General features: G+C 36.9%; 1 protein-coding gene across 15 annotated transcripts in view; it reads left to right on the top strand.

Moving 5' to 3' along the window:
• Positions 1-21,159, top strand: part of ERC1 (ELKS/RAB6-interacting/CAST family member 1) — a 317,835-nt gene that overhangs the window by 183,008 nt on the left and 113,668 nt on the right. For 9 of the 15 annotated variants that reach the window (XM_052789054.1, XM_052789061.1, XM_052789053.1 and 6 more), the window contains 2 exons: positions 10,731-10,862; positions 13,915-13,968. The exons of 1 other annotated variant lie outside the window; for it this stretch is intronic. In XM_052789054.1, coding sequence (XP_052645014.1) covers positions 10,731-10,862; positions 13,915-13,968 — 186 coding nt within the window. The remainder of the gene's footprint in view (positions 1-10,730; positions 10,863-13,914; positions 13,969-21,159) is intronic. 5 more of the 15 variants (XM_052789065.1, XM_052789063.1, XM_052789062.1 and 2 more) reach the window with 1 other exon arrangement.

The raw sequence follows: 21,159 nt of genomic DNA, 5'->3' as shown, positions 1-21,159 counted from the left end.
GAATAAAAATGCCCAATTGCTGTGGCTCATTTCATAGTCTCATTGTTTAATAAAATTGCTATTTTGTCTTATTCTTCTTTTGCTCAATAGAAAAGGAAAGGGGATGGGGTGATGACGGGGACCTAAAGACAGACAGAATTCAGAATTTTATGTAAAAAAAAAAAAAAACAACCAAACCCAACATGTTCTATACCTGTGGCAACAAATGCTTCAGTATTTCCTTTAAAACATTTCCTCTGATTCATTTCAAGTAGCAATAAACCTAATTCACCTCATTCTAATTCACTAGTATTCCTTAATCTTGCTTACTAAGCTGCCCAAATTGCTGTCACCCTTAAACTACTCCCCCACCCCCCATAGAAACAAGCCTATTCTGTCTTTAATTAGCACTTATCCTATTAAATTTTTCTCTTTGGCTAAAATTTACACACTCTTAGAATATATCAGAACAACTACTCTTACTGTGATGTGCAAGTATTAGCTGGGATTGAGGCTTAGGCTGCAAATCATGTATTCATAACTGACAGAAGGTTGTAAAATACTAAAAGTCAGTACCAGTGCTTTCAGCTGTTTATTTTTGTTTGAGATACACTCAGATCTGAATGCAGGGCTAAAATTCATCAACACGTTCAGTTTAGGACATTGTGTTGTTTTTGTTGCTGGTGTTTGAATTCTACCTAAGTCTTGATATCTTTGAAGTCAGATGGTTTTCCAAAGCAGGGCATGAAAAGCAAGGGAATAAAAGCTAAAGGAATTTAGTGTCTCAGCAACAGTTATCTATGCCTTCCTAGGGCACAGCTATCTTCTCCATGCCAGTCACCACCCGTGTACTTTTCTCTTCCTCCTTTTGAAGAACCATTGAGTATTCTTAAACTGTAAATATTTTTTGCATTATAAATGCATATGTCTATGTCCCGCTGCTATGGAACAATTATTGTTTTATGCTGAAGTAATGTATCTGGTTAAAAATGGCAAATTTAATATTTTCTGTAAATGAGACTAAATTTCTCTAAATTTCTGAATTACATTTATGACTTATTCAGGATATTTAAATGAAAGATAACATATATAGCTCCACAAGTATCTCGTAACTCTAACTTATGGATAAAATAGCAGATGAAATTCAGTATGAGTACATATTAATATATGTCAGGAGAAACAATCTTAAATATATGTACACAATGATGGGTTCTGATCTAGCTATATTAGCATGACAACAATCTTGGAATTAGAATAAACATTTCCATGAATATATTATTGGTTAGCAGAACTATTAAAAAAAACAATGTTGAGAAATATTAAATGACAAAACAGAAAATACTACTATGCCACTGTATATATCAGCAGTGCATTCACTTCTTAAATAATGTGCAATGATGTGGGCCATCCACAACAGAAAGGATATGGCAAAAGTAGAAAAGGTAAAGTGAAGGAAAAAGATAGTAAACATAAGGATGGGCTTCTGTTCAAACAGATATTAAATATATTTAAACACTTGAACATGGAAAAGAAGTGAGTGAAGACAAGAGCCGGGGAGTACTTTTTCCAGCTTTGCAGGCTGAGAACAATAGATGATCATATTGGAATATTTAGGGCTAAAGAAAAACAATAACTATTTTTCTCTTTCCTCTGAACTAGTTCAGGCTTTTATAGAAACAATTGGAATTTCATACAAAGTGAGAATCTCTCAGAACGTGAAAAGTTTCCACTTTCTCATCCTTTTTGGTTTTTATGCCAGTGAATTTAAGTGGTAATTTTTATGAATGTTGTGATGCTATGTTGCGAGTTTAAAAGCTGCTATCAGTATAACACTGAAAATACACCAACAAGAAGCTTTTCTTTTCAAATACTTCATTTCAGTGTTTTTAAACTCATTATTTTCTGATTATGTTATTATCTATATGTCCAATTTTTACTTTTTCTTTTCAGTATTCTGTTCTTATCAACTGTATCTAATAGGTTTCATTTTCCATATGAATTGACTGCTGCTGCACATCTAAGTCATTCCGTTCTTCCTGATTCTTTCTTGCTGAAATTTTTTAAGTTTCTGTTACTGTATCCAAGTGATAAGTATGTTTATTTCCTGTCTTCAAATGTACCCTTAGACTTAGATACAGTGGTAGAGCTGACCTATGCATTTACTGGTAAGGGTATTGAGAGCAGAAACCAGTTTTTAATACTTTAAGCAAAACATTTCCCTAAATTAGTATGTGTATATTTGGCTAGTAGCTGAATCCAGGTTGTACTAAGACAGATCTTTTCCTTGAAATTAACTTCACTTGACGTATCTGGCTTCCAGAGGGATTGTAGGTGGTTTGGGGGTGTTCCCAGGTGGTGTGAGAAACAGTGATAATTTAATTCTGACGCGAAATTGTTTTGTTGGTCTCTAGTTTGAAGTTGGGGAGATAGGAGAACATCTGCATGTAGTGAAAGTAATAACGCTTGGGATTTTTTACATAAAGTAAAATGAATAGTGGTTAGCAATAGAATCTCGCTAGTCTGTTAGTCCTATCCTGGAACTGATGGCTGCTTTAAAGGAAGCAGTTCCTAGCACAAATACATTAGCTACTCTACTATGATGAAAATCAAGAAAGAGGCATCAGAGGCTGAAATGAATGTATGGGACCAGAGGTGATTGCAGGAATTCCCTTCGAAATTGAGAGGGTGGGAGAAATTCAATGGCATCAACTGCTGAGTAAACATTTCCTCGGTGGTGGTGTATCACTAGTGATTTTTGCCATATGTTCAGCAATGAAAAAGAGGAAAGACAAGAGAAGTGAACTTTTATAGCTGGCTGTCCATGTGTGCCACTTCTGCTGCTCTTTTTTGCTGAATGATTGAAAATGAGCAAAGAAAGGTGGGTGTTACAACTACTGTGATGTATTAGTACAATGATGATGACAGGACTGATATTGGCAAGGAGAGTTCAGAGGAATAGGTGTGTATCAAGGGAATGACGTATGGGTTCAAGCTTCATATTAATAGCGCAGTTAGTTAAAACTGCCACTGTTTCTTGCTGTAATCCCATATCAATTTAGGAGTCTTGAATCATAGTATTGATTTATGTGTGAAGAAGAAATCTTTTTACAGTAGCATTTCCCCAGTTAGCCTCTCAAAAAACAAACACCACCACCCACTCCCTCCCCCCCCCCCCCCCCCCGAAAAAAACCCCACACAAACCCCCATAAAATTACAGATACCTCTTGCTTTTGCTCACTTCAGAACATTTTCACAGCTGTATTATCAGCCTTGGGTCTGATTCCAATAGTCAGTGCAGTTGACCTACTGTGGTTAGATGCAAGCATAGTCCCTGTAAGTTTTAAAAAATACAGATGTGGCAATCTGCAACAGCTGAAGCAAAATGTTAAAGCTGTTGGCACCCTGCGTGAGCTGCTAAATGGTAAACCTGGTTCTTACTATTGGCAAGGTATTTAGTCTGTCTAGGTTGTTGCTAATGAAGTGCCTATACAAACCCAACATACCTAACTGATTGCTGTGTTGGGAGCGCCAGGCTTAATGTAACAGGAAAGACATGTCAAAAACATGGCAGCTATCAGGAAGAGACGTTGCCAGTTTCTTATAGGAATAATCAGTTCTGCCTTTCCCTTTTAGGCCTGTGTAACGGTGTCTATAACTGTCCTTTTCTTGTCCTTCCTCTCCATTCTTCTCTGAGAAATGTATAAATAATCTAGATTGCAAGGGAATTCCTCTTCAGTAGCAGAGAAGGATATTGGAATTACAGAGCTTTACATTGGACATAATTCAACTAGTATTGATTAGGATCCTTTCTTATCATTACTGCAAGCTCATTGTATTTCAGATGGCTCCTGATGTTGAACAAAACTGCTATATATTTTGGAATCACTTTGAAAGTAACACACCTGAGTGGTAACACATAAAATATCTTGGAAGAAAAAAAATATGAATGGCTGGAGTTGTTCACACATTTTTGTAGACATAATGTTGAGAAACATTATACAATGGGTACAATGTATACAAGTGTATACAATACATTTGTAGCAATTTTCAGGTGGTAATAGCAATATGCACAAGTTTTGTTAAGGACTTTATAGGTGTTCAAGAAATAGACAATGTGAAAAATTAAGCATTTCTCTTCACTAAGTTTTCACTAAATTTTTTTTTTCTTCCCTTTCACTTTTCTTCAATTTAAATTAGAGCCATTAAGAGTAATATATATGTATCTGAATAGTATCTGTTATGGTCTATCTTTAGAGTTGATATATTTCTTTTCCAATTTTCATGGATTTGGCGGGGGGGGGCGATGTAAACATGTTTTAGGGACAAATGCATGCATGTTTTGCCCTTAGGATTATACGTGTGTCACATATGGAACATTATTTATATCTTGATATAGCTCAAAATTATTTCTTTTAGTGATAGCTATCATTCAGTGCTGATGTCATTGTATAGCATTGCCATTTCGTCTGTATTTTTTTGCTGCTTCTTTGTGACCTGTATGTTTAAGAACAGAAATGAGTTCACATAACTTCGGATGGATGAATTAGCTCTGTATTTATTTTCTTAGCATGTAGAGAAGAGCTTTTTTTTTTTTTTTAATAGATGCTTACCACTTCAGTAAGCTTCTATATAAGTAATCTTGATACCAACATGTTTCCCATCATAACTTTGTCATGTTATTTTACAGACACATTTTACTATCTGGGTGGGGTTTTTTCTTTATTCCTTAATGAGGTAGGTAGCCACGAGGACTTTGCGCAGGGTAGAGCAGCTGCCTGCCTCTTTTTATTCTTTGTATTTTATTAACTTCTGTCATTGAGCACGTTTTATGATTTTCTTTCAAGTGATTGTCTATATGTATAACTTTTAAAGTGCGCATCCTTCCGGTGTACACAAGAGCAGATATTTTTGTCAGCGGCATCGTTTATAGTCCTGCATCACTCTTGAGTATTGTCCTACACTGCAGCAAAGATACTCAAAGGACAATGCTGTCCGAACACCACTCTATTTTCTACCTTTCTATTTCAAACTGGCCATGTCTTATAAACTGTTGGGTTCCTTACATTTTTTTTTTTCCACTGTGCTAATTTAATTGCATTGGTTCAATTATATTTATCATGTTTGGAAATAATTTTTATCCATTTTTTCTTTTCACTATAAATACATTTTTGTTCTTTCTGCAACTGATGATCCACAAGTGCACGCGTATTCTGGATGTACACGTCTTCTCTTTTTCCATAGTGGTACTCTTAGGAGAATGTACTCATCACCTTCTGCTGTCCCTTGTGTTTTCAGTGTGGCATATGCAGTGCTGTGGCCAGCTTTGTTGCACTTCCCTCTCAACCCCTAGTGGAGTGAAATTCTTCTATTGCAGTTTTTGTCCTTTTATCTCCTGTAGTTATTTTTCTGCATTTATGCAACTTGTCAGGCTTGAATTCCCATCCATGTGTCTTATTTGGCAGATACAATTTTCCAGATGTTGACATACATTGTCCTAATGAGATAGTCATCATGCATCTCAGGTCTGATCTCTCCAAAGATGAGGAAACACTGGTCAAGGAGCTCCTGCTTGGCAGTTTCTGTCTCTTCAGCTCTCAGATTGTTCCTTTCATTCAGGAACTCATGATAATTACATATGCTGTTGCTGTACTTACGAAAAAGCCCTCTTCAGCTCACTCTGTGAGAAACAGGGACTTCATATAAACCTAATATTTGGATATACTCAGCTTCTGCCTAGACAGACAGAGGTTTCCCCATCACAGGTAACCCCCGATACGTCAGTTCTTCTACCAATTGAGGGCATCAAGACAGCTGTATGCAACATTGACAATACTAGCATTAGCATTTGTACTTATTCTATAAACTCCACTGTTTGTTCATGCCCAGCAATATATATAGTAGCAACTGTTTACATGGTAGTCTGCCTCTCAGTTACTTTATTTTTATTTTCAGAATCTTCAGTATTGGATCTATGTTTATTTGTGGTTCATGCTACATCTTGGTACCAAGCTGTACACTACCCTAAAGATATTTCCTTCTTCAGGAGTTTATAAAGTCTACTTTTATTCCACTCTTCAAGACAGCATGCTTTTTTTTTTTTTTTTTTTTTTTATTGCCATGTTCTTCAGCAAATGGTAATGAATACAGAGAGAGAGAAATGATTCACCATGGACATCTCCTGCTTTGGATGAGTTGTACCGCGACCCCAAACACTCTTTTTGAGCTAGATTCTATGGTAACTACCATTCAGGTTATGTACCATGGCATTCTGGCCTTCAGCATTTACCCAATGTGTATTCTTGAAAAACCCATTAAGTCAAAGTATTGTCTCATCGGTGTAAGAGGTATTTCTCTATTTATGAGTGACAATTTTGTATGCTTTTCTCGTTCAGAGACTTCAAGTAGTTGATCAGCATGTGGAACCAAATGAAGGAGATCCACCATTCTCACCTGAGCTTTAAGGCCCTATGATTTTTTGTTTCTGAAATCAAATGAAACTGTAATACCATCTTCTGGTACCGCCGCATTCTATATTCCCTTAAAGTTTCAGAACCTTCTTTAAAAGGTCTGCAGGTTTTGACAAGTATTTTTCAGAGAAAAGCAGAGATTAATTAACAAATCAATTCATTTAAGTAGTACTTGAGGCAGCTGACAGTCCTGAGTTCCCAGGTTCCACTTACCTAGTGGAAAGTCAGTTCACAAAGGAGGATTTTTCTTTCTAGGAAGGGTTTTATTCAATCTAGAATGGACTGAGATCATTATCATCTAAGTTATGGCTTCTCAAGGAAATACGTGATAAGAAAGAGCAATAGTTCACAGGAATAAGTGCTTGTAACGGTGTAATGATTTCACTGTTTAGGAAATAATTGATTCCTAGTTCAAAACACTTCCAGTACTGTGTTCTTCCCTTTTTGTCTATGAAAGCACACAGGTAAAAATGTGCTATTGCATTCATTACAGGGTTATATGAAAATGATTTTTCCCTACCTAGGTGATTGACTAGTCCTAGAAATATTTTTAACAGTTCAAAGAAGCATTTCATTGCCTTCTCAAACTGTTAACTAGTATTTCCCAAGAGTTAACTAGAGAAATTCACCTTAATTCCCATTCAAAGAGTGAAACGAGGCCATGAAGACCTTTGTGAGTCTAGTTCAAGATACAGTTATGAAGAATTTTGCCAGGATGCCTCAGATTTAACTGAACCTAAATGCCTCAGTGAAAACATATATCCTGTTTCATGCAGTTTCATAAAACTTCGTGGCAGATTACACATCACATGAATGCAGGATAGATTAAATTGATACATCCTCTTTACATGCATCCCTTGGACATCCTACCACTCCCTTCCTGCAGTGAAAGAAAAAGCCCAGAAATGTGTGTCAGTCACACCCCCTTTTCCTTTCAGGCTTTCAGACAGACATGTATTGGAATGAGTTTTGCATACGAATCAGCTACAGGGTCATAGTATAGGTAGCAAAAATTTTTGTTGTGCCTGAACTCTTGGCACTCCAGCAGTGTCGAATGGGTTTTTCATTTTCTTTGTGCTGCCACCAGTGAGCACAAAGGCAGAGCTATCTCCTCTATCCCAGTTTAATTCCATCTCTGCCATGGAATCTCGTGCATAAGGGACTCAGGAGGAGAGGGAGGGAGGGTCATGGAGATATTTGGGTAGGTAATACATCTTGAAGAGTCCAGTTACTGTACAGGTAAGTAATTTTTTTTTTCTCTTTCTGAATAGTCATCTGTCTAAGCTTCATGAAAGGAGACTTGCCATTGTTTATCATTCTGCAATTTTATCAAAATACAGGAAGATAAATTTGCCCTCAGTGTCACATTCTAATGTATGTATGAAGCAACTCAAGTTGCACTCTAGTGCACTGCTTCAGAGGATCAGTCACTGCAAGAAAAAAGTTATAACTGTAGTTATAATTAACAGAAGTTTTCCTCCAGAGTTTAATGCTTATCACAATAAAGACAGGATACTTCATGTAACTAAAAAGAGGAAGGCGGCAGCAGCACAGGTTGAAGGTCAGCATGAGCCTGTCATGTTTCAGAGTTAGAGGCAAACAATTGGAAAAACATGCTGGTATTTTAAAAGGCAGATGCTGGTTCATTTTTATTTACTTTTTCTCTATTAGTATGTTGTGTTTGAAATAGCAGCTAATAAATAATAATTCAAATGCTAATCAATTAGTCACAAATCAAAGAGCTAGAAACAAAATAATTATTTAAAAGTGTCTTGAGACTGTTCTGCACTAGGGGAGGTGATATCTGGCTAAGCAACAATCTGCTAGTCCTGCCAGGCATGAGTATGGTTTTGTAAAATGGTTACACACATTGTGACACTGTTACAAGAGTAAACTTGCACATCTTTTAACTAAGTTTGTCTGAGAAAGTGAAAACTTGTAACTAACCTCTCCTTACTGGATGGCTTATTAGTATTAGACTAAAGTTAAAAAATTATCATTTCTAGGCAGTTGGTTGTAAGTCAACACTGGGTTTTTTTAACTTGCAACCCTCTAGCATATATGTAAAAGTTTGCATATTATTTTAGGAAAAGTAATTATATATGAATATAGATTTTTCAAGTGCAAGTAATGTGGCACTGTCTTGATCAGTTTTGGTACCACCAATTGCTCTTCCTCCTGTCCCTCAAGAGTTCATCTGTCTGAATAGAGCACTATATGGTGTCAAGGCTAATACGGTGTTGAATTCACCTCTTAAATGTTTGCCTGGGATGAAGAGTGGACATACCTTATGTGTTAGAATGTTTTATTCTGCATTCTTATTTTAAAGCAGTTTCCATTTTACATGCAGCCATACAAATGAACCATTCCCACTTCTTTTGTTTGAAATGGAGAGCTGCACTTCCACACTTCCTTGGCTGTCCATGAGTAATAGATTGAGAAGTACAGTCGATATTTATTGTGTAATGCAGATAGGCAAGTAAATATTTTGCATGTCTGGCACAGTTAATATTCTGTGCTGAGTTTTTTGTAAGCTTGTTATTCATCTTTTTGATGAGTCTTCGGTTAGGCTAATCATAACCATAAAGTAGTTTTGGAAGATATTATCAGTGTTTCAGAAAGATTCAAAAAGTATGAAGACATGTTCTGCAACTCCCTATTTTTGAAGTGTAGATCTCTCCATTTGTTTCTTTAGAAATCAGCAATTACTTGCCCTGTGAATCCACTTTGGAAAGTAACCATCAGCAGAAAGCTCCTCTGCCTGCAAAGCCTGACAAATACTGTTGCCTGTGCTAGTGGCTGAATACTAGCCTTTCTCTACACAAGGGCAGTGGTGCCAGCGGTCTTGCACTGGTCTAATACAAAGCTTTCCATCTCTGCTGGAACACTCTCATTGAAAGTGGCAGTTGTGAGACTGCCAGGAATGGTGTTCCTGTAACAAGTATCCTTGGTGATGTATCCCAAGTCCTAGAAAGCAGGAATTAAGGATAAAGCAAGGTTCATTCTTTAAACTCCAATGACTAGTTTTTGCATTTATGAAGGTTGCAAGGTCAAATTTTTTCCAAGTCAGTCATCTTTTTCCTTATACTTTATATGGTGTGAAACACTTTCAGAAAAACAGTGGAAAATTTTAGTCCTAAATACAAAAGGACACAAGACAAAAGGGTAAATCCAACAAAAAGCAAAATGCTAAAAACAAAGGGAAACATTTTTCATTCTTCCACTACTGCTGAGATGGCTAAAAAGCCCATGTGGTAAATTAAATGTGCATTAATATCTCGTCTGAACCCTAAGATCTAAACCAATCTGCAAGACAAGAAATGCAGAAATCTTCCATCAAGTTGCTCATGTCTGATGGATTTGTTAAGCAGCCATGGTCCAAGACGTTCATATATACCTGTCAGGACAGCCTGTTTTGCAGTCTTTTGTCCAAGCTGCTACAGCAGAAGCAGGAGATACACATTTATTTTCCTAGTAATACTGAAGTCAGGAGGGTCTCCTTCACAAAAAACAATACCATTAATTTTGTATATAATTTTTCTAAGTTATACTGTTTGTGTAAACCAGTAAAACGGTATATTTTCTGAGGAGCAATACGGTTTTCTTCAATGGTCTTTGAATATATGTGGGACATCTGAATTTGCAACTTTGAAGATGCTCTTAATTGAAGAATAAATTTTAAGGGAGTCTTGGTACTTGAATGTCTGAGATTCAGACAGCCCAGATGAACCCTTCATAATTCCTAGAGAGTTTTTGATGAAAAACTTCCTTAAAAACTTAATCTGAACAATGGAAAACTCTGTTGGGTTCATGTTTGCTTTTCTTCCCCTTAACCTGGAAATGCCAAATTCCAAACTGCAGCACTATGTTTCCCTTCTTACCACGCCTGCTGATGAATGTGTGAGGAAATGGGCAGTGCTGAATGCCCGCTACCTTCCCACCAATTCTGGCTTCTATGCTTCTTTGGAACTGCTTACTAATCTTTATTTACCAACAACCCTTGCTTATCTATGCTGTATAATCTGACAGGACTGTGGTATGTCCAACATGGAGGGCAAGCACTCTTGCTTCGAGGTCCTGCTTTGCTAGCTTTCTCCTTCTCTATACTGTAATCTTCCTCCTACTCTTGCATCACTTCATCTTTCTTTCCTTTGTGTGAAGATAATTTCCCTGCAGTTGCACCTTGGGAGGGAGAAACACATTTTGGTTGGCATAAAACTTGGTTGATGAAAAGGCTGTGGTTCCAAACAAGTCGTCTTCACCTAGTCTCCCGTCATTTTCCAGGACAATCTACGTAAAAAGGATGATCGGATTGAAGAATTGGAAGAGGCACTCAGAGAAAGTGTTCAGATAACTGCAGAGCGGGAAATGGTGCTAGCACAAGAGGAGTCAGCCAGGATCAATGCTGAGAAACAGGTCTGCAATCTTATAAAGTCACTGGTAGTCCTCTTAGGAAAGTAACCAGACAGTAAAGTACTATTTTCCCTGCTTTACTGTGATCGCAGCTGGGTTTGCTTGATGATGCTGTATCTCTGTTCCAACATTAGGTAACAGAACTCATAAAGTCTACAAAGCCTTCATGATAAGTTGTATTTCATAGGTAAGATTTTCTTGAAATTAGAAAGAAATATACGGTATCCTGAGCTTTAAAATACTATTTTAAGTAGTAACTCTTCTGATCTGTCTTGCCTGTCAAAGCTATCTTCCTATGAGTAAGCACACTTAGGTTTACCATGTTGTTCATTGCATGTATTTAAAGATGATTTTTATTAGCATAGTTGTGTTTATGGACCACAGTCTCATTGCATTTGCAAAACAACTGGATAAAGAGACAAATCCCTTGGCTTAAGCCAAGCATACACACAGAAACAAGTGTAAACTTTTATGTGTGAATTGATTCTGTGCCACTGACGAGATACTCTGAAGAATCATATATGTGCCTGATTTTAACTCATGTAAGTAATCATCAAGAAAACATACCATAAGTAGTGAATAAAATTCCACAAGATTTTGATAAAGCTTTTGAAGCAGAAGCTGAACCTGGCATTCTTGCTTTTTGTGAGCCTCTTCAGTGTTTTTCACTGTTCCTTACTTGACTGTAATTAGCAAACAGGAGCATTTAGTCAGTTGCATTGCAATGGAGTGATTTCCTTCTCTTTGTTATTTAAATTTTAAAAGTTCTGACTGAGTGCACTTTAAAACATTTTAAGAGTTTTTTTCCAACATGTATTCTTATATCACATACTTTAATGAAAAAGAAGATATAAATATCTTAGTAATAATCCAAGTTTTCAGGAAGAAAGCAACTCTTTCTCTTTAGGCTAGAGTCAAGCTCAGCTGTTTGCTGATAGACATATTGAGGATAATTCTGGTTGCTGTACCCTAAGCTCCTAGACAATGTTATGGAATTCACTTTCAAGAATGCCTTCTTGTAGCCTTTAAAAAAATTGCATGAAATAGAAATGTTAACTAGGTAGTGAATACCACATCAAAGATTAGATCTCCTTGAAAGGAAAATATATATCTCACAAAGGAGCAGGTTCTGTGCTGAGATGGAAAAGTAAACAAAATAGTATGTAATTTGATGCGTAGGATGTCATAATGTTTTAATTTCTTTGTTACAAGACAAAGCGACCATTTTTATATTCTTTGGGCACCTACAAGCCCGTAGAACTCACCCTTTTGTGATGTCTGTGCTCAAAACACAGAATGAGATGCATAAGGCTTAGTGAATTTTTTGAGGGAAGGTTTTGAAGAAGGTAGAGTGTGTTAATTTTGTAGGGGTTAGAAGTATCTGAAGTTAGGGAAGTAAGCATAAACATGAAAGTTACAAATTTTATGCATGCATAATGTAGGCTTGTATTAGAGGATGACCACAGGTCATGAAAGTGAAAGGTGAGTGGAGTACAGTTTGCAAAGGAGTAGCTTACATTTGATTCACTAGCAAAGAGGCATGCTAGTAGCATTAACTTGTTCAAAGCTACAGACAAGGAGATTACTGCACAAATGGGCACAGCCTGCGCAAGAAAGACTTTTGCCATAGATCCAGACACAGAAGAAATCCTACCAAAGAACTTCAGTTATATAGATGCAGTCAGAAAAGTCTTACAGATAGTCCATAAAAGAAATTCTGCAAGTTTTTACAAATAATCTTTTAAAGGAGGTTTGAGTCAAAGATACTATCAAGATTAACAAAAATATGAAAGTTCTGTCCTAGGTGAAAAGAAGTTCAGTCACAGGATGGAAAGGAGGACTCTTTTTCAGCATGTTGAGCATGAGCTCCTCATAGATGTCTCTCCACTGTGAGCTGTTAGCAGCAGATTTATTATGGAGAGGAGAAGAGATAAGTCTGGATTAGTAAAATAGGGAACTGTTGTCATAGAAGTGAAGTTTTATTTATACATGAGGCATCCTAAAACAAGAATATGGAAAGAGAGTAGTGCTTTGGGAATATGCACAAATTTCAGGTTTGGCAGTAAGGAGGCTCTTCAAAAGAATTCACCAGCACAGCCTGATGAGAGGCATACAATGAGATCAGATGGTCAGAGCTTGGTGAAAAAGGGAAATAGCTGGTGAACAGAGAGTTGGAATTGGGTGTACAATCTGAAAGATGAGGCAAGGCAGGGAAATGTGCAGTCTGAGGGTCAATAAGCCATACGGATCAGTGAGAGAGATTGAGAGGAGAGGAAGAGAGCTGAGACAAGTAAGATTTGTGGGAAAACATTAGTGGAATATGGTGGGCAACGGCATCATGAAAAAGAAATTAATTTGGATGTAGTATTGTGTATAGAAGTGAGGAGGAGAAAGAAGGATGGATTAGAAAGCAGCAGGGTCCAAAGAGGGAAAAGTCAACATCTGTACTGTCACTGATTGACAGCAGTGTCTTACTCCAACAAAAGAACTAAACTGCTGGCTCTGACCAATTACAGTTTTTAAAATATGACCAACAAGACAGCACGGAGGAAAAGCAGCTGGAGTGTCTTGTTCCAGTCAGCACTGGGAGAACTGCTGTGCCCTATTTTGTCCAATAGGATTTTGTTTTGGTATCAATTAAATACACTCAAGGAATAGAGTGATGGCAGGTAGCTGTTTTTCCAAGGTGAGGAGAAGACTTTCCTTCAAATGTCTTTCAGTTCATATTCCTTCAATTGCTTTAAAAGAATCCCTCTTTGTTTTATTATGTTTTGTGGAGGTTCTTTGTAGAATTGTGAAAGACACCCTTAGATAGCTTTAGAGTTTTAAAATGCAAGGCTCTGTTTTCTATACAATATTAATGGCAAATCCTGTGATTCTTACAAACAATAATAGGTTAGGATCATTCTTAGATCAAGTATGAGTGATGTGTGATTTTTAAAATGTTAATGTGGTCCAAGCTGATTGCAATTTGCTTTTAATTGCATGCTTTTTCTTTCCTCTCTTCTGTTTATCTTGTTTTCTACCATTCTGCCACTTCACTGCCTGTCTGAAGCTGTTTAATGAATCAGTGCATGAGGTCAACCATTTTGGCTTTAAATGGTTCAAGGTATGAGGACATCTCATCTGTGTGTACCTCTGCCCCAATATTTAATGTTGGTTTTGTAGCCCTGTGTTGTGTAATCCCACCCTCCATCATCTCATGAAGTATGGTTTCCTGCTATTTTACAGGCTTCAGATTTGAATTACAGTGTCCATGAAGCTACTTAGGATTTCATGGTTCTCAGATACCCATTTCAGACTAAAGTCTTGCTCTCTTTAATCCAGTGTTTGAAAGTATCCTGACAGTGTGTATTAACTGTGGTGGTGGGTTAACTGTGTTAATACACAATCTATACATGGCAAGATGTCTCCAGCTGACTAAAGCTTTCTGTTTATTTCAGGATCTTAGACCAGTTCTTTCATTCATCTATCACAAAAATAAAATCAGGCATTTCCTGCTGGGAGCAGTGCACCCACTGAATAGGGCATAGTTTTATTAACCTTATTGTTCTGTATAACAGAAATCCTGCCATACAGAAAGCAGATGAGGGAGTCTTACGTAGAAATAAAGACTTGAAAGTTCTTCAAGTTCTTTCTTTCTAACATATTCACCTGGTTTTGTTGGTGCACTTGCTGAATCCTGTATGTAAATATTATTGTAAGTTCCTAACAGCTGTGGGGTTATGTACTACTGTGGCTGATCCCACTAGTTCAGCCCTCTAGGTGGAAGGTCAGAAGGTATATGGAGACTTCTTTTTAAGTACTTGCCATAAGGCTGAAGGTAGGATTTCTCGGTTAAACACTTCTGTCATAAAGTTCTTTCTATTAGAGATGGCAAAAACAAATGTAGATCCAGGCACTTTTTCTGAATTAACCAAATCTGAGTTTACTTTCGTAAAGCTATCGTTACGTTCCTCAAGAAAAAAAAGAATTAAGTACAAGGTTTTCTCTGCTCAAAAATACAGTGGTCGTTTTACTTGCCTAGGAAAAACTGCTGAAGGCCTTCTTTGACAAAAGGCCCTGTCTTGCTCGCAAACGTTCTTTCACTGTCCTGGTGCATCTTACCATCCCTTCTCCTGCAGTGGGAAGCAGGAGGTTATCTTCTATATCAACTTAGTCATAATCAGCACCATTCCCAGGACAATGCTGGAAATGTTTTTCGATCTTCATGAAAGAATTGTGGAATAAAGTGAAACAGAAGTTCAGTTTCTGTGATTCGGTGTCAATCGATAATTAGCGTCAGGTCCTTGGCTCAAGGAGCACAATATTAGAATTGCATTTTAAGCCTTCATTATTGGAGGACATAGTTCACAAATGTGTACTGACCTAAGATACTTACACCCTCCCTCTCTTAGCTCACTTTCATCCCCATACTTCAGTGCACATCCCTAACATTTTCCCAGCCTGGGTCTTTGTGGGGCCATGTTGTGAAATGGAGCAGTGACCTAATTCATGATAAGAGTTACTGTATTTTTTGAAGGAATTTTTTCATGTGAACCAATTCACTGATCTGGTTCATGGATCCCCATGCAGAACTTGAGGCATATCTGAGGAAGCATTGAACTGTGAGGGCAGGACTGAGAAGTGGAGGCAGGAATTGCTTAGTATTATTACTAAAAATATTTTTACCAGAAAGTGTTATTGTGGCCTTTACAATAGGCTACTATTTCTATGAGTGAGATTGTGTGGTGCCTGACCGCAATATATGTTTCTCTATCTTATTTTATTTCCTTCAAATTTGAAAAACAGTAGGTTTTAGAAACATAAATAGTATTTCTGCTGATAGTAGTGCAGCTCTGTTCTCTCATGAATATCAACTCCTGCTTAAATGCACTCTCTGTATAGTATTAGCTAACATCTAACTCCTTGGCGTAAAATGTTATGGCAAATAAACGCATGAAATACTGGCCATTACCCATTCATTCTTTCCTTCCTTAATTAGTTACTTAAACTGAAATTTCTGACGTAGCAGTCTGGTCTTGACACCTTCCATCAACTCTTTTTTGAAGTTATGGTTCTCAGTGGGAAATTTTAAATGAGCTTAAGTATATAGACCTATAAATAGCTATATCTGTGTTCATACACTGTATTTTTTTATCGTACACAGGGCAGGTTTCTCTGCTTTGCTTTTTGAGAAAAAGTAAAAGACTGAATATTGTAATAGTAATGTATTGTTTAAATGTATTTTCTTATGCTAATTCCTTTCTCCCACTGTCTCTGGAATTTATTTCAGCAGGATTTAATATTCTTTCAGGTACATATTACATGGAAAATATGTTGATAACAAGACTCCTTAAATTCTTTATCACATATGCCTACTTCAAAATTCATATCTGTTTATTAAAGAAAAATAAATATGAAATAGGTTAATAACTCAACTAGAACCTCCTTCACAGTTCTCTCATTTTTCCCCATCTCCTGTTCACCAGGATTTCCCTATTGTAAGTACAAGGTCTGCAGAGATTTGAATGTAGAGTACAGCCTCCAAGAGCCTTTTCTCTCTTACCTGTAAGTTACTGTACAGAAATTTTAGCCAGGTTTTGAATGATACCTCTCATTTGCACTTCCATCAGACCACCATTCTGGTCCTGTTTTGACTTTCTAGCATATATTACTTAGACTACATTTTCCTGTAAGAATGGAAACTACATTTACAACAGAATTACTATATATTGGACCCTATCCTATCAAGTCCCTTCTGAAAATGCAACATAAATTAAAATACATACCCTTTTTGCTGACCGGTCTGTTACAGAAATAGGTCTAAAATATTTTCTAAAATATGTTGAGTGTTGGAATTATTTCACAGCACAAATTCCGACACATCAAGTTACTTCCTACAGGTCCCTGTAAATGGAAAATATAAAGTGGAATTTCTCATGAACCACTTACCTATAGGTGTTTTCAGAGCACCGTAGAAATGTCAGAATTCTGACTGCTGTGTTACAGATGCTGGACAGTTTGCTTTTAATGAATGTTTTTGTCTCTTCTTCTGTATCTCCTAATGAGAAGTTAGATAAACCAAGTGATTGGAGATCAAAGCAGTAATCCAAGGTACGGTTTGGGGTTGAAGGTGCTGGAACCTTAGTGCTTCCCACTGATTTTTCTAAGCAGTTTACATTCTCTTTGGCTGAACTTCTCTTGAATATTTTCTGCAAAGCTCCTTTCTATAAAAGTCTGCCAAACTCATTTGGGGTTTTGAGTGTATGTATATATGTACGAAGTCAATTGTGTATTCATAGTAAGTAAAAAATCTGTGCTAAAAACTTTAGTTTCTTTTACTGATACGAATTTTTAAGAGCTTTTAAAGTCAGTTGTCAGTACAGTACTGAAGTACAGTGTTGCCATTGTTTCTCAAGAGATGTATATTTTTCATTCTTTTGTCTGATTCTTTTCCTTTGGTTAGAGGAAGCATTTTGGCTAGGTAGACTTGATTGTGCACTGTGTTCTTGTCAGTGAATATGTTTGTAGTCATTTTTAGAAGCACTGCTTCTTCCTAAAGTTACTACTTCTCCTCAGGTATTTAAATGGATTACATAGCCTCTTCCTTTAAAAATACACAGATTTGTACAGAGTTACACTCCTTACCTGGGAAGAGTGATGTGGTATATAATTCCTTCTGTATTCAATAATGTACCTTTTAAGAGGTGTAACAGAGTGGAATTTTTATTCTTTTCTGTCTTAGATGTGTTCAGCTGTGCCAAGTTAGGGGCTTGGGAATTTTTTTTTTTTTTTTTTTGCCTCCAGTAGAGAAGAATGAATAGGAAAAAAAATTATGAATAGAAAATCATGCCCAAAGACTTTTGAGACAGAGATCTTTTTCTAACATTATAGGGGGAAAAAACTTCTAAATCTTTTAGAATCATAGAATCGTTTAGGTTGGAAAAGACGTTTAAGATCATCAAGTCCAACCATTAACCTAGCACTGCCAAGTCCACGACTAAACCACATCCCTAAGCACCACATCTACACATCTTTTAAATACCTCCAGGGATGGTGACTTTGTTTGTGTTTAATTTGTTGCACTCATTTAAGGTTGCAAAGTGGTCAGAATTTGATGACTTTTAGGAGAATTGGGGACACTGAAAGGATAATTAACCTCTGTTCAAAATATACATTGAGCATTTCTCCATATAAGTCACCTTTTCATTTAATGAAATGAGAAATACTGATGGAAACTGTTATATAGAAATTTGGTGCAAATGCTTATTTTAAGATCATTTTGTCTGGATTTTTATCCCTTTTTATTGTTTAATGGATAAATACTGATTTTACATTATGCCTTTTATTATAGTCAAGTATTCCAGACAAAGCTCTAACTTGGCATCTCTTTACCTGTTATATTATTTTGTCAAGTACCTACCTCTAGACAGTATTTTATTTGTTGTGGCTTAAGAGAAAATCAAAGTCTTGCAGATTTGGTTACATTGATGCTTACTTGGAATTGGAAGGACCCAAGCAAATACTTGTGTTAATATTTGTTTAAAGTTAATCCTGTGCTTTTTTCATTTGGAATTTCTTTTCCATTTTCCAGTTGGGTTCTTTAACTGTGATGTTTGACGCAAGTGTGATACAACAATATGTAGATTGGAGAATTAGGAAAGTTCATTAGACTTGTACATTAGTTTCATAAATTTAAAAATATATACTCTTTTTCTGACATAATCGATTTTTCCCCAAAAATCCATGAAGTGCAAGAAAAGAAATTGTATTCCTTTCCAGACCATTCGAAAAACACAGAAGAGTGACAAACTTGTGGTTCATTAAATTGAGGATGCCTCTTCTTAATGAAACATCTCCTACTCAACAAAAGCTTCCAGACTTTGCTGTACTGCTGTTTACCATCAGATTCCTTCAAACCCTTCACTGAATTTCAGCCTGAGTTGTGCTGGCTCAGTACAGTGGGATTACTTTTTAGTTATTGTGGTTAGGTTCTGCTGTTTGCTTTCTGTTAACTACAATGCTAAAGATTTGCTTCCACAAGTTAGTAGAGGTGGAAACCTTCCTGAGCTTGCCAGTGAGACTGTAATTCTTCAGTTAGCCACGTGTTCAACCTTCATGTGGCAATGCATGTGCTTTCACATAATAACTGTGCTTTCATGTATTTATGTTCATGATCCTTAATGTCTTTTGGGAAAAGAGTGTTAAAGTTGTATGTGGAATTAGCATACCATTTTTTCACTACTTGTAGTGAGTTAATACATCATCCCAGAATTTTTCTCTTTGGAAAATCAATCTATGCTATATAAATTGACAACCTATGCTATGCTGTGTAGCACAGCATTAAATATTTACTTTGAATACTATTCAGTTAGGTCTAAACTGTCTGCCATGGTGACATATCCTAGTTAACCTGAAACTGAAGTACAGCAAAATGGAAATCAGCATGGTCTACAGAAGGCTTGTAAAAAACCTGTTGAAATCCTTGGGCAATTAGTCTGAGCTGAAAGCCTTCCTTTGGCCCAATTGCTACTGCTACCTTAGCAGCAATCACAGAGTAGATGTACCCTAAGAAAGGTCAAGTTGTTTTGAAGATGTCCATGTTTAGAGTTATGGCTGGAGTATCATGATTTAACCATAGTTCTAGAGAATTTTGTTTGGATGTAACAAATTGTGCTAAATGAGTGTGTGCAAAACTGTGCAGAATGCGCTAAATGTGCTATATTCTAGTCTCTCTGTCTCTGTAGAGATTTTTTAAAAGGTGATCAAAATCCAGATTTTTGCAAGATTGTTATCCCTAGTGATTGCTGCTGTATTCCCAGGGGGCTGGAGAGATTCACTGCTAGCCACAGAAGATAAACACAGGACAGTTTCCTAAGACTATAGATCCATTTAAAGTAAAACAGGACAGCTTCCTTTGGTATGGTTGCAAGGGTTAAAAAGCATAATGAGAATATTTCATTGGATAATGGCTCCACCTGAGGGAAATGCAAAAATAAAATTGTAACTTGCTATAGTCTTCAGATACCAGAGACTACAACAGGTTTCTGTTCTCGGTAGAAATCAGAATTCAGTTTTTCACTTATTTTTTCCAGGCCTGACTCAAATATTTTGTATGTGTTAAGCAGAGACAATTATAGCTTCCTTCTCAACAACTCTCATCCCAGCAGTAGGCCATTGCTTGTTTGTATGGCTTATGGCCCTCATTTAGGAGATACAACTGTCAAAGCTACCTCCAAACATCCTAACAGGACACAGCTGTGACTTATTCAGTCCTGAAGTCTGGTGGCTCAGGAGTTTTCCCTTTTCCAAACATCTGTGAATTTTGATTCCTCCTCCTTCATACAAGAGCTCAATGCTCTCAGAGTGTGAGCAAAAAGCACTCTTGATTGATACTCAAGTAATGTACTCCTTGACAAAGACTCCTAGATTTCTATTTCTGTGGGTTCTGCAGGAGTAACATGGTAATGTCAGATATCTGATCGGTCTAATATTAGTGCTTTTCATTGCCTAGAGCCATCAGTGGAGACAGTAAGGAGCAATACAGAGCGTTAACTCCTCTTCATTATCAGATGCTTTTTTTATAATGAAAGTTTTTGTTGAGACACCAACTCATGGAAACAAGAGACATCAGCTGTCTAAGTATCTCACTTTCACAGTGATAAGAAAATTTGCATTCAACTACAGTATCCTGCAGCTTTTCAGACCATAGTCTTTTGTTCCCTCTCTGTATTGTTCTCCTCTCCCTCCTCCCAATTAATCATGTAAGAATGGGACAGTGGCACCAGTTCTGTGAAGCCACCAAAACACTGTATTTTATCAGGGATGCTGAATGTACAAAATCCTAACAACCTAAAAAACAAAGGCACAAAGGCTTGAGAAAGTCACACACTAGTGTGGAGAAACACAAAGTTCATCCCTACAATTACTGCTGTATATTACAGATGATCAGAAGATCCTGGAGGATTTCTCTGGAGAACTGATAATCCACCAGCCATTTTCACAGCTTTGACACTAACTCCCCTCTTTATTGTGAACTAAACAGAACTCCTCTGTGTGCAGTTTGCCACAGTCCTCTAATACTATACACAGCTGACCTTGGTAAAGGAGCTGCTGTAAATCTTGCATCCTCTTTGAGATGGAGGTAAATGTGATATATAGAAACATCTTAATTGTTGCACAATGTTCTGCTGTGTTTATTTCCAAGTGTCTTTAGATAGGATCTTCAACTAAGGAGTTCCAGCTTGTGAAGAAAAAAAGAGTTTTTCGCTTGTCTGCATAGGATCTTATGGCAATGTTCATTAACAGTGACCACAGA

Source organism: Harpia harpyja, chromosome 6 (assembly GCF_026419915.1).
Source record: "Harpia harpyja isolate bHarHar1 chromosome 6, bHarHar1 primary haplotype, whole genome shotgun sequence".
Classification (NCBI taxonomy): domain Eukaryota; kingdom Metazoa; phylum Chordata; class Aves; order Accipitriformes; family Accipitridae; genus Harpia; species Harpia harpyja.
The sequence above is the reverse complement of the archived record's forward strand: the minus strand, read 5'-3'. Positions and strand labels throughout refer to the sequence as shown.